This window comes from Tiliqua scincoides, chromosome 2 (genome assembly GCF_035046505.1).
Source record: "Tiliqua scincoides isolate rTilSci1 chromosome 2, rTilSci1.hap2, whole genome shotgun sequence".
NCBI classification, from domain to species: domain Eukaryota; kingdom Metazoa; phylum Chordata; class Lepidosauria; order Squamata; family Scincidae; genus Tiliqua; species Tiliqua scincoides.
The window spans coordinates 120657791-120671826 of NC_089822.1; the positions used below are offsets into that span (position 1 = coordinate 120657791).

At 44.7% G+C, this 14036-nt stretch overlaps 1 protein-coding gene across 1 annotated transcript in view; it reads left to right on the forward strand.

Annotated features, from left to right (window-relative positions):
- Positions 1 to 6308: 6308 nt before the first annotated feature.
- Positions 6309 to 14036, forward strand: part of GMIP (GEM interacting protein) — a 60233-nt gene continuing 52505 nt past the window's right edge. Inside the window, exon 1 of the mRNA XM_066615143.1 lies at positions 6309 to 6441. Coding sequence (XP_066471240.1) covers positions 6420 to 6441 — 22 coding nt within the window. The 5' untranslated portion in view covers positions 6309 to 6419. The remainder of the gene's footprint in view (positions 6442 to 14036) is intronic.

The window sequence follows — 14036 nt, forward strand, 5'->3', positions numbered from 1 at the left end:
AAGCTATGTAGAAGAGGGGATTTGTTTTCAACAAGTGCACTGGTCCATCCCAGTGTTGCAGCTTGTCATGTCCAAGTAACAAGAGAAACAGCACCTGCTGTAATTTTGTGTTCTACCAACTAATAAGATCCCTGTCCTCCTTTGCATCTTGTCATCCCAACAGAGAAAGGTTGACTAATGCTAATTTTCAAAGCTAATTTGTAAAATACCCTACATGCCGATTGATGAGCATTTAAAGGAAGCCATCATTTCATGTTGGTACTGATTTTTTTGAAAGGAAAAAAGGGAAAAAAATTTTTTATTTTATTTCAATATATATAATCTATACTCTCTCTATATTATATTTAATGAGACTTCACATATATAGTTGCATATACTCTATGTGCAGATGAGGTAGCTTCAGAGGTTGGACAGGTCACCAACCAAGAGCTCATGCCATCAGACAATGCACTGGCTAGGCCAACATCTGAACCTTCAGGACCAATGGCAGGGATAGCATCCAGTCAGAGGGCCATCAAAAGGCAGATGCGGGTGTTGAGGATCTAGTGCAGGACTTTGCTGCAGGATCTCCAGCAATCTGATACCTGGCACTGTGTATATGTATAAACACTTTATGAAGCATATGATAGCTAGTCAAGATGTGCTTGGGTTGAAAATATGGGCTGTGGTTGGAAATATGAGTGTACAGAGAACATCAGAACATAAGAAGAGCCCTGCTGGATCAGTCCAAAGGCCCATCTAGTCCAGCTTCCTGTATCTCACAGTGGCCCACCAAATGCCCCAGGGAGCACACAAGACAACAGACACAATTTGCGTCCCGGTGCCCTCCCTGTCATCTGGCAATCAGAGGCAGCCTGCCTCTAAAACCAAGAGCTTGCACATACCTATTATGACTTGTAACCCGTAATGAACTTTTCATCCAGAAATTTGTCCAATGCCCTCTTAAAGGCCCTCTTAAATCCCCTCATTTTGGTTGGAGGTTAAGAGAGCAGGATGGTCACAAAACCACAGAAAAGGGAAGTCCATGTAGCACAAGATTTTGTGATGTCATTGGTGTGCTTTGGACAATATTTTGTCCACCAGCCCCTCTTTGTGTGTTTGCACTGTGAGCATGTATGCCCCACATACTTCTTGGCATGCTGGGGGAAGGAGGTTGGTTGGTTGCCTAATCTATTGTCCAAACCTTCTATATGGAGATCAAATACTATTTTAAACATGCAAGAGTGGCTTGTGGACACAGTGTGGTCTGAACTGACCCATGTTAGAATTTTAGTTCAGCAGCAGCAACCAACACTATGTATGTATGTATGTATGCATGCATGTATCTATGTATGTTCGTTCCACTTTATCTCCCAAGTGGACATTCAAAACAGCTACTTATCTGGATAGCTCAAGTAGAGACTTGACTCAAATTTCCTTGTCACTCTGACAGCCAAATCCTAACTTACACTGTAACAGGTAGGCCAGTGTGCCTGTGCTGTATCCAGCGCAAGTTTCAGGCATCCAGAGGCTCAGCCAGGGGCAAGGGAAAACATTTCCCCTTACCTCGGGGAGAGCCACTGCAGTCCCAATGGGGCTACTTGGATCCACATCACCTCTGGAGGTGGCACAAATCCGAGCAGCTCAGGACTACCCTGGGCCACTCAGGGTCAGGATCTGGCATAACTGCTGGGTCCTGGCCCTGCCCCCTTCTCCCTGCCTGCCTGCTCCTGGAAACAACTCCCTCCCACTTCCTCCCTGCCCTCCTCACGCCCCCCCCCCCAGACCCCTGCGTCAGCCAAGTTCGGCTGACGCAAACCTACCTTTCCCTGGAACCTGTGTTGGTGCAGGAAAGCAGGAACCTGTGTTGGTGCGTGTCCTTGTAGCAGCCTCCCTCCTCTTCCGGTGGCACGGAAGTGCTTTACAGCATTTACTTTACTAAAGAAAGTACTCCCTTACCTTAGTCAAACTTTGAAGTTGAAGTCTTATGCTGCAGGCCACCTTGTATTCAAAGTCCTTCGGCTATATAATGTTTTATGTGGTTTTATTGATTTTTTGATATGGTTTTATGATTTTTTGTAAGCCATTGTGGGGATCCTTTTAGTCTGGATATTAAATGCCCTGACTGACTGAAAAACTGACTAAGGATGCAATCGTAACCCCTTATGTCAGTGCTTTCCACGCCAATGGGATGTGTGCTGCAACCTGCAGTTGGGGGGCACTCATGGAGGCCTCCTCAAAGTAAGGGAATATTTGTTCCCTTACCACGGAGCTGCATTGCTCTTATGTCAGTGCTGGAAAGCACCAACATAAGGGGTTAGGATTGCGCCCTAACTGACTGAGTATACACTGTGTGTGTGTGTGTGTGTGTGTGTGTGTGTATTATATATATACTTTATACACACTCTGTGTGTGTGTGTGTGTGTGTGTGTGTGTGTACACAGTATGTATATACAGTGTATATATATCTATACAGTACGTATATATAGTGTGTGTGTGTGTGTATATATATATCGTATGCACACACACACACACACACACTGTACGTATACCAGAAGGCTTCCAGCCTTGTCTAAATGCAAACAGAAGGGAGGATGTCACACATTCGCCCTATTGTACACAGGTGCTGGGTCTTTTTAATGTAGCCATGATTCCAGTTTCTAAGAATGACTGGGTTAAATTTACATGAACAACGGTGTCAAGCTGGTACTTCTGGAAGAGATATTTGGATATCCCTTAACCTATGTTCTGCTCTTATGCACATTTCCTTGTTGTTCCTATAAGGGGAATAATTTCTTTGGAGGTAATTTGGAGGTAATGTGAAGCAATTTCACAGCTGCCTGCCAATGTGCTTTTTTTTTTCTTCTTTTTTTTTAAAGGAAGGAAGTTGTCATACTGTCTGTGGTGATCAGAGGCTTCCTGAGCAGGAGGGTGCAGAGTTCTAGTCTGGCAATGTTCTCTCATTCAAGCAGTTCAGTGTTGGACTCTGCGCTTCTCTTTAAATAAGAGTGCAAACTCCTGCTCCTTTGCAATTCTCAGACCCAATGCTCACACTGCTTTTGTGGTGAGGTTCCCAACGAGATGCCAAATTGCATGGAGGTTGTTAAACAGCTAGAAAAAAGCTGGCCTGGGTTCCTTTAACAGTGCTTTGAACAGTGACAGGACTGGGTGGCTGTGTTCTGGTCAAATGCCTCCCTGTCATTAGCACTTCTGGACATTAGCATCTCTTTTTGTGCGTGTCTCTGTTATTTGCATCCCACTATAACTGGGCAACAAACTATACCTTGGCAGCAATCGCCATGTTATATATCCAAAGCCTCTTATCCAGCCCTAAGCCTACTTTTGCATTATAAAAATTAAAAAGTACATCTAATATAAGTATACGTATATTCGGACACAAATGTTCGGGAAACAAAACAGACGCAAATGTCCAATAATGGGACACATTTGAATGGTACACAGCCATCCAGGACATGAGTACCCTGGTACCGCCTTTAGCATTGCAGAATGGGGTAGCAACAGGGGCGCAAAAGAGGGCAGATTGGGTCCAGGGTGGGTTAGGTGGCAGTGTTGCCACCAAATCCTAATCCCCTTCCATGACCCGGGTCCATGCAAACCTGGCGCAGGTCTGGGTAGACCTCTCTGAGCCACGGAGGCATATCCACGGCTCAAGTAATGGATAAGTAAGGGATACGTTCAAGTAAGGGATCTTGAACTTATCTTCGCAAACTTCAGTTTTCATGTATGTGCATGAATGAAAGAAAGGAGCATTCGTTACTATGAACAGACCCTCCATTTGGAAGAAATCAGCTTTTCTCATTTCTGTGCTGGTATTGATTTCCTTGCAGAATTAAAACTTGCTTTTTCTTAGCACACTCTTTTCTATACAGAAAAGTAAAGCAGTCAGCTGATGCATGGATACCAGCTTGTTGGCAAATAAGCTTTGGAAGTCTGTTACTGATACATATTTTGTGGGTTAGAAAATGCAGAAGTAGAAGCACAAAACTCTACTTCCTTTTTCTGACTCAGTCTGTTGTCATGTTGGTTTGCAATTCTTCATATTTACTGAGCAATTAATGTTTTAGGGTTCAATCCTGTGAAGATGCAGTGTAGATTATTTTGCAGTGACCAAGTCTAAACTGAAATGCCTGAGAGTGCAATCGTAACTTGTGCTGGAAGCAGGCAGGACAGCAGGCCTGTGCTGCATCTGGCACAAGTTTGGGGCCAAAAGTGGCACAGCCCGAGGCAAGGGGAAACATTTTCCCTTATTTTGTGTTGTGCTGCAGTGGCTCCAATGGATGTACTTGAATCTGCCTGACGAGGTGGCGTAGATCCGAGCAGCCTGGGACTGCCCTGGGCCACCCAGGAACGGAGTCAGGATCTGGCATAACCTCTGGGTTCTGATCCCGCCTCCCACTCCCCGCCTGCCTGCCCCAGGAACGCCCACCACCCACCCTTCCCTGCCCCCAAACGCCTCGCTCTCACCTCCTGCTCGCCCTCCCCATGCTCCTCCAGACCCCTGCATTGGCTGAGCTTGGCCAATGCAACTCACCCACTCCCCGGGGCCTGCGGAGGGTGGCCGGCATACTTTTGTGCGCTGGCCTATCTCTCCAATGAGTGGCGCAAAAGCACTTTATGGCACTTTTGCGACAGTTCCAGGCCGGCGTAAGGGACTTGCGTTGGCCCAAGTACATTCTAGGATTGCACTCTGAATTGCCTAAGAGGCAATTTTACCATTGTATCTAGTGTATTGCTCAGATGCTTGTAGAGTCTGCTAAAGTAAGATTGTCCATTGGTGATCATGTCTTCAAACAAATGTTGAAAATTCAGCATGAGTTTGGAAACAGAGAGCCCTATGGACAGCCTTGCAAGTTTGCAATTGCACCCTAGAAGGACAGCAGTTGGTACAAGATACATAAAGCTCAATTCTACCAATGATGAAAATAGATAGGAAATCACTAGTCTAGGTGTGAACTCTCATATATTCTATTTATCAGGGACAGTTCTAATATTCTTGATCTGTCTCTGATAAATCACTGATCCAATTTTGTCTTTGGGGGACATTTCAGAAATGCTTTCTTAGAATAGGCCCAATATAAAATTTATTTTTATTTTGGCTTCAGGGTAAATTTTGTCCACTGAGCAAAAAGCAATTTAAAGGATAGATCACTGCTCATTTTGCTTTTGCTTCCAATAAACAGTAATTGCAGGTTTTTTGCATTACTTCAAAAACATGCAAATCCTGTTTAATCAGAGGCTACTGTGGGACAGAATAATATTGATCTACACCCATATTGCAGGCAGCCAGCAGGCTGGAGCCCGCCGGTGAACCACTTAATGCCTACTGGATGTTGGGATTCTTGCAGAGAATACTGAACTAAACTGATCTTGGTTTGATCCATCAGGGTTCTTCTTGTGTTCTTAAACATGTGTACCTACTCAGGCTTACACAGATGATGAGTTGTGCCTTAAGAGATCCTGAGGTTGCACTCTTGCTTTGTGAATTAAAAATTATTCAGTGACTTCAGTGACCACAGGACTCTAGTCCAAAATGTTAAACTACACAAGACAGGTCGGCTCATCCCCTAATGTATATAGTACAAAGCAAGACCTCTTTCACAATGCTATTAAGGCTGCAATCCTAACCACGCTTTCCTGAGAGTAAGCCCCATTGAACAAAATAGCATTTACATCTGAGTAGACCTGGTTAGGGTTGTTCCCTAACTCTGTCAAAAGCTATAGTTATCTCTACTCTTATTTGAGCATCCTTGATTCAGTACAGTCAGTAGTGGGAGCTTGGAAATCCCTGATTCTACTTAGCCACAAATTAAAGCCTTACCACTTACTTTAGCAAGTTACCACTTCAAGTCACAATTTTTATAGCTTTGCTTCCCACTCCCTTCTGTAATATGGGATAATAATACTAGCCCAACCGACATGACTGTAGTAAAGACTACTGTGATTATAGGAAGCTTCTGGAACACTGGAAATGCACTACGGTATATGAATACTGGTGGCCTACCGTGTCCAGAATCCAGGGATGTTTTTGACTAGCGCTGAGTATTATCATCATTGTACATGATGCATTGTGTTATGATTTTTTTTCTGAGTAGAAAGTGAGGTTTTCTATTATGGAAAAACCTCAAACCAGCGAGATCTCTTGCAACTGCAGATGGCCAAATCAGCAAGATTGCCACAGACCCCACCTTCTTGCAAACTGAAAAGTATGCAAATCAAAGGGACAAACAAGTTTCCTCACAGTAACACTGTCAGCAGGAAACAGAGAAGTTGAGTGGCAGCAAGGTCACAGACCAAGGCTCTGCAAAGTATGCAAGTTCTATGGGGCTACCAGCCAGAGCTAGTGGCTTTTGAATTGTCCAAGATTTGGGCTGCGATTCACTGCTGGGTGTCCAGTTCGCCAGCCTGCTGAGGATTTGACCATGGCGGATCCTGAACCAATTGGTAGGTGGAACAATATTCTAATCTAGCTCATTCCTAGAACAGTACAGGTTATCACAGAAGGCAACCCCCAGGACTTACGGGTGACTGCACTTAAGGTTTTGTGACTGTTTGGCTTTTGGAGTTCTTTGAAGCCAGATTTCTGAGAGTAATGCCTGGATGGCTTAGGACGGTGGTCTATTCAAAGGTGGAGACAGACGGTCACTTTCTCAGACTTAGGGAATTATACAAAACAGATGTTGTTACTCATGTTGTCTATATTCATTCCACTGTCATCTGTGATGAACAGGTTTTGCAGTCCTTCAAAAAACTACAAAACTTGTTTGATCAGAGGCAACAGTAGTACTAAAGAAATAAGAGTGCACATCATTGACAATGCACCCTCTGTCATACCACTTAAATCATCATCCCTGTTTGTCTTCAGTTCAAGTTTACAGTATATGATCCTCAATTATTGCTAGTGCAAGGGAAAACAATGAATGTAGCTTTGCAGATTCCGAATTCCTGAATTTGTCTGAGCTGCACCTGGAAAACTGGAGTAATTGCTAATCGTGTCAATAAATCATTATTACATCTTTACCCTTCAGTTGGAAGAAGAGCTGAAAATATATTTTGGAGTATTTTAAATTTAAGGATAGAGGAATTTTATATTTGGAGTTCAAAATGATTTGTTCAAAGCTGCAATTTAAGTTTCTCCTCAATATTTAACATTCACACATTTAGACATGTACGTACACCAAACTCAAATGGAGGCTAAAGGTTGAAAAATTGAGCACTGAAAATCTCCGAATTGTAACAATTTACGATTGTGCAATGAGGATTTTTACACACAAATACGAAAATTGAGAAAACTACCCTCCTCCGATTATTTCGGCTCTAGTACTGGATACTTCAGAAGGAAATGTTTAGGAAACTCATGGAACACCTATAGCTAAGTGATCCATCCCATCGGCCATGCTTGTTTTCAGGTAGTTAGAGGTTTTGGGGCTGTGATTAACATATTTCCATTTCCTGGCCATTTTTGCTGAATTGTATGCTTATACACCATGCCTATGTATTGAACATTAAACCACAGTATCACAGGACTGGAAAGTACATAGTTACTAAGTTGGCAGTCCTATATACACTTTCCTTAGAGTAACTTCATTGAACAAAATGGTGTTTGTTTCTGAGTAGACATGTTAGGATTGCACTGTAAGTAACCTAACTCCCTAATGTAAGGCAGGATCCTTTATATATCAATCTACAGACATACATCAATAACCGTTCCATGGTGAATCCATAGCAATCCGAACACCACTTTGTGCCCCCCCCCCCACATACACACTTTGACCAATCGTTGCTAGACTATGGGTATTGTTCCAACCCATGCTGTAGCATATGTGAGACTCTGAGGGTGAAGCTAGTTCTTGAGAATGAGGCAAACCACTCCATGCTTTGTGTGATGTGCCCATATAAAGTCCCCAACTGTGATAAGCTCTAATGCTCCCACAGAAGCAGGGAAACCTCCCAACATTAAATGCCTTCTAGGGAGATAAAGCGGGATAGAAATTTATGAAATAACCATTAGAGGGGAATGCCTTGATAATTAGAATCCCAGCTGATTATCTACCTGTGAAAAGGGCCTCATGTGCTGGTGAATGGGAAAGACAGAAGACAGACCATAAGGCTAAATGGGTGTGAGGTCTTAAGACAGGACATGTACAAATCCTATTGATTCATTCATAGGTTCACTGCACAGGATTTCAGCCAAATTGTATGACATAAATGAAGAATAATTCTTGATTCCCCACCAGGCCTCCATTTCACTCCATTAGGTAGTTGGGCAAGGGAAGCAGGCGTTGGCTCTCTTTCTCCATAGTGGATGTTTTTAACAGTATGTTGATGCCCAGAAAGAACGCAGAAGTTCCACTTCCCTTTGCGTTCCTCTTACCTCATTTCACATAATGCATCAGAATACCAAAAGAGCTCAGCATTGCTCCTTGCCTCTGTAAGAACATTATTTCCGGTTCTGGGCCTCACTTGTTAAGATTAGAAGTTGATACTGGTGCTCTGGCAAAAGGTCAGTATAGAGTGCTGCTTCACACAGTTATAGAATTTCTACACTGTGAATTAACATGCAACCCACATAAGAATCATCATGTGTGAAAAATGTGTGCTATATGCATAATCATCATACATGATAATCAACAAGTAGTTTGCACATTTGTTCCTATGCAGATGTCAAGGGAACTGGCGGAAGACAGAGGAGGGGTGTCATTTGCCCAGTGTTTCAGCAGCACCTATCTGTAATCCACTTTGCATGTGAGGCAAAGCTGGCGGAATGAGTGTTCTGCCAGCATTAACTACCTTACAGCAGTCACAAACCACACTCTGACACAGGGTTACCAGACATCCTCTTTTTTCAAGGACATGTCCTCTTTTTTAGCCTTGTGCCCTGAGAAAGAACTTAAATGTCCTCCTTTTTCCTGTAAGCAGGCAGCACATAGCCTTCTTGTAATTAATAAATTATATGTGATATAGTTTTAAATTTAATAATAAGTAATACAGTGTTTAAATTAACCACATGAAATCAATATACAAGTGTTTTTAGTTTTTATTTCGTGATGTCCTCCATTTTGGGGTGCCTTGTCCTCTTCTGCGGTGATGACATCTGGTCAACCTGCTCTGACAGCGTACAGAGGTGCACGCTAGCAGTGCGCTAGTGGAGAACCTGCTGCCACACCATGTGTGGTGGTGGCCCCACTAGGACCTGTTGATGAAGGTAAGTCAGGGGGAGGCAGAACAGGGGGAGGGTGGAACAGGGGCAGAAATTGGGTCAGGAGGAGAGCAGAAGAGGTGGCAACAGGGCAGGGGAAGGATGGATCAACTGGGATGGAGATGGGTTCAGTGGCAGTGACTGCTGCCAAATCCTAGCCCCCTTCCTGGATCCAGTCCTGCGGCCCAGGTCCATACGAACCTGTGCCAGCGATTTTGCTAGTGCAGGTTCAAGTAGACCCCTTCGTGCCATGAAGGCTAACTGATATACATGAACGAGAGTTACATTCCTACAACCGCTCCACCACCCCAACCATACACTTATAACGAAATCAACTTTATGGTAGGCTAACTGATATACGTGAACGAGAGTTATGTGCCTACATGTCAGAACAGGAGTTGGGAACCAGGTAAGTCTTTGCGGGAGCAATGGCAATGCAGCTTTTGTGGCAACGGCACGATCAAGGGGCTTTTTAACTACCCTGGAGGGTTAGCAAAACCAGAATTGGGTCGCAATCACCAAAAAGAGCTGTTTGGAGCAGCAGGGAGGCCCACAGAGGGGGCTGTGAGCCCTCTGCACCCCCCAGATTGCCAGCACTACCCCCAGGTAAGTTAAAAAGTCCCTCAATCGCAGTGGCACTGTCACAGCAGTAATTTCTTGGTCACTCCCCTTAAGCAAGAATGACCTCCTTCTGATTTCCCTGGTGGGTCGCAATCCACTAGTTAAGGAGCCACTGCCCTATTCAATAAGTACTGTATAATGTAAAGTACATTATATCCAATGGGCACCACTATCCCCACTGTAAATTCCTGAGCATGGCAGTTCTGTAATATAATGTAATATTCCTCTGTCGTAATGTAACATTCCCCTAGCAGCAGTGTTCTTGCTATATATCCTTTTTTATATAAAAATAAAAAAAGAGACTGTGGGTGCTCTTAACCTACTGGACTCTCTTCCCAAATCTCCTCAACTGTGCTCACCCCAAGTGTTATTTCACCAGTAATATCAAGGAAGCTTTCTTCCTACCTTTGCACTGCTACACTCATAAAAGGTATTCCTTGGATGTATTTGTTTGTAATGAGGGGACTTGAATCCTGGATGCAGGGAATCCTAGCAGTTCTTTGCTTTTGCCCCTTTGCATAGCAATGACCACTGGTGTCACAATGTTGGCATACAGTGGCATTGCTAGGGGGTGCGGGGGGTGCAGGCCGCACTGGGTGACGCGCCCTGGGGGGGTGACGCACCCTGGGAGAGGATGCACTAACTTTGCGGCTTTCGGAGCTACCCTGTTGTGCCATACACCGTTGGATGTGGAATGACCAGCGGAACACAATGCAAAAAACCCCGTGGAGATAGCTCCTTTCCTTCTAAAGGTATGACCAAAAAACCAGAAGGAAAAATGCATGGAGCCCTATAGAAAGTGAAAGTGAGCTATATCGTGCGTTTACTCACAAGTAGCCATACGTGCCATAGTCCGTCAGAAAGGGCAGGCTGAGAGGACTCCAACGTCAGAATGGTCCTGATCCAATGAATGCAGCCCCAAAAACACCTGAGAAGGAGGTCCCTCCCCCCCAGCTGCGAGTGTATGGAGCCCTATGGGAAGCGAAGCAGCCTCACATAGCGTTTACTCACAAGTAGGCAGATGTGCCTTGGCTGGTGGTCAGGCCAGACAAAGGGGAATGTGAGGACACCAGAATGGTCCCGATCTGATGGGACTGGAGCGCAACAAAAGCCCCAGAAGGCAGCCTCCCCCCCCCCCCATGAGAAAGGACCAACAAAGAGGCTTGAACTGGTAAGGGGAAAGTTTTCTATTTTGCACTTGCAAAGTTTCCCTCACAGCCCAATCTTACCCACATTTTCCTGGGAGTAAGCCCAACTGACTCTAATGGGACTTACTTCTGAGTAGACAAGCATAGGATTGGGCTCTCAGACTTGTAAAGCCAGGTGGGTCTTTGTATTGATGTGCTTGAAATAGAAGAACTTTAAACTGGGCACGGGGGAGGGCTGGAAATCTCAGATTCTTTTGGGGGGGGTTATTGCAGGCAGACTGCAGAGAAAATTCACTTGGTGGAACAGGACTGGCTCCCCCTTATTTAATTATTTCTTTTATTTTAATTTAACTATTTATAATTATTTATTTTAATTTGCTTGATGATGTCACTTCTGGCCATGACATCACTTCTAATGGGTCCTGGACAGACTGTCTTTCTAAAAAGTGGGTCCCAACACTAAAAGTATGAGAACTGCTGCAATAAGATGTTAGTAAGTTGACACGGGTGTGTGTGTGTGTGTGTGTGTGACTCCACAAGTTTTCAAAATCATGAAAATCAGAATTTGGAGGAATAAGACCACCATGTTATATATCAATCAATGTGTAATTTCATGCAGAATGCAATGAAACAAACCACATTGAAATATCTGTGTTCTATCAAAAGGTACTGCCCAAAAAACCAGTGGGGGCGGGGCAATGGTACATCACCACGCCCACCATCTGGGGTGTTGCCCCACCCACTGCATGGGGTGACACGCAGGCCTCCTGCACTGGGTGACGCAAATCCTAGTGATGCCACTGGCCATCAAGATACCGCTCCATGAATAAGAGTTGTATCCATCTTTCCATGGATGCTGGGGACATTACTGGGAAGGGTGCACCAGCATTGCTTTGCCAGGACAGGCTTGGCATTCAGCTCTTGTTGTGCTGGCATTGCTGTGCTGTTGATGTGGTATCCAGATAGGATTTGGCCATAAAACTCTGGAACATCATGACACCTGGAAGCTCCATGGAGTGACTATTGTTATAAACAATACAATGGGCCTGTGTGAGTGATGTATGCCAAAGGCAGAAATTGCTCTCTTTTGAGAAAAGAGTGTGGGGGCACTTCTAGGTGGGTTGTTCACACTTAATTCAATCACTTTTTTATAGGGAATTCACACAATGTTCACACATGAATTTATGTTCCTAAATTGGCTGTTTCACTCTTGAAGAAAATTTCATTCATTGGAGAAAAATTCAACTTTCCATATCATAACATGTGGTGCTACTTTTCTGCCTTTTTTTGAGAGGCATGGTGTATAATCAGTTGCTGCATACACAGGAGGAGTAAAATGGGGAGGCTTTTTTGGGAGGGGGCAGAACCAGAGTTGGGAACTCGAGTTAAGTTACTCAAGTCAAAGTCATGAAAACACACGTTTTTCGCTGACTTGTGCAGATTCTAGTCACATATGTCAAAGACTCCGGCAAGCACTTGAGTCTGGGGCTACTAACTCAGAAAGTGCCATGGATTTGAACAACTCAAGTCAGCCAGACACAGCTTGGGGGTGCTGGCTGCGTACTCTGATATCGCGCTGTTTCTGTGTTACCCGAAAGACTTTGTGCAGTGATTCGGAAGCTGGGCATTCAGATCTGTGTGAGCAGCAGCAACCAGTAGCAGGGTATGTTTTGTTCACTCAGGAGGCAGAGACGGACTGGGGGTGGAGGGAATTTGTTAATTTGGGGGGGGGGGCGGTTAAGGATATCAGGTTGCAGAAGTAACTAGTTGCAGAAGTTACCATCTGGGTGCTGAATGTGTCCAGAACACAGAGGTTGGGAGGAGCTTCTTCTTGTCCCCCTGGACTATCAATTGGACAGAGGCTGTGTCCTGATTTTGTGTCTCTGCAAAGGAGGAGTGGGTGGGTTGTAAGCTAGCCTCCTGCCCGCCCACGGCAGCTTCTGTCCCCTCACTCGCTCATTCGCTTATGCTGCCCCCCCTACCCTGTTGCCTTGCCGAGCTGGGATGCATCCACCCTCACTCCCTGTAGGTCCACCCATGATGTGGGGTGAGTTTTATTGCAACTGGGGATCATACGGAAGGAACTAATTGGCGCGTTCTGCACTGCTGCCTTCACTTGAAGAAGGCATGGCTTATTTACTGATTGGATGGGTAGGGACATCAGGGGTGAATTTAAAGAGAACTCTGACACACACACACACACCAGCAGCTCCATTTTGTTTCTATAGAGCCACGGTTGACTTTTTTTGACTCGGAACTTGAGTCTTTTAGAGTCCCCAAAATGCTCTGGGCGACTCGGAAAGTCTGCCCATTAGGACTCGTTTTCGAGTCGAGCTACAGGGGCGGAGACTCATGACTAGAGTCAAGCCACGCTGGATTTGCCCATCTCTGGGCAGACTCTGACCCCAGGGAAATTTGCCAGACCCACTCTGCTGAAGACAAAACTAATCACGACAAGTTGGCCATGTATGTTCTTGCCCCATTCACTCGGTGAGGTATATGTTCCTTATGTACTAAAATTAAAAGCAATGTGTCGCTTTCAACTTTTTGGGTCTGTGGAATTTTAAAAACCATGACAATACAGTATTGCATATTTATTAATATTAAATATTGGAGCAGCGGAAACCATTCTAGATTTTGCTGAACTGTGGACTGTTTAAGAAGACTAAGCACTGGTCATGATCCCCTTTCTCTTCTGCCAGATAATGCTCTTCTTTCAACCTCAGCTGTTGCTGATTTCCTAGCACTTAGATGGCTGACTGCTGTGTTGATAGTACAGTACTGCCAGAACAAAATGGGCTCCTACTGGATAATGTCTGTGACATCATTGCCAGGCATGTCTGCTTCTAGTCCCTGCCCCATTCTGGATAGCCCCACCTCCTTATTGTCTGAGCACTAGATCCAGAGCCTTTTCAGTAGTATCCTCCTCCTCTTGAAACTCTGCTCATGATGTTTTACCTGGAAAGCTGGTGGGTGGTACCACCAGGTGGTGGCAGAAGTTTTCTGTATACAAAATGTGTGTGTGTGATTTCCTGTATAGGAAGTCATTCACTACATTGGGCTGATGGCTG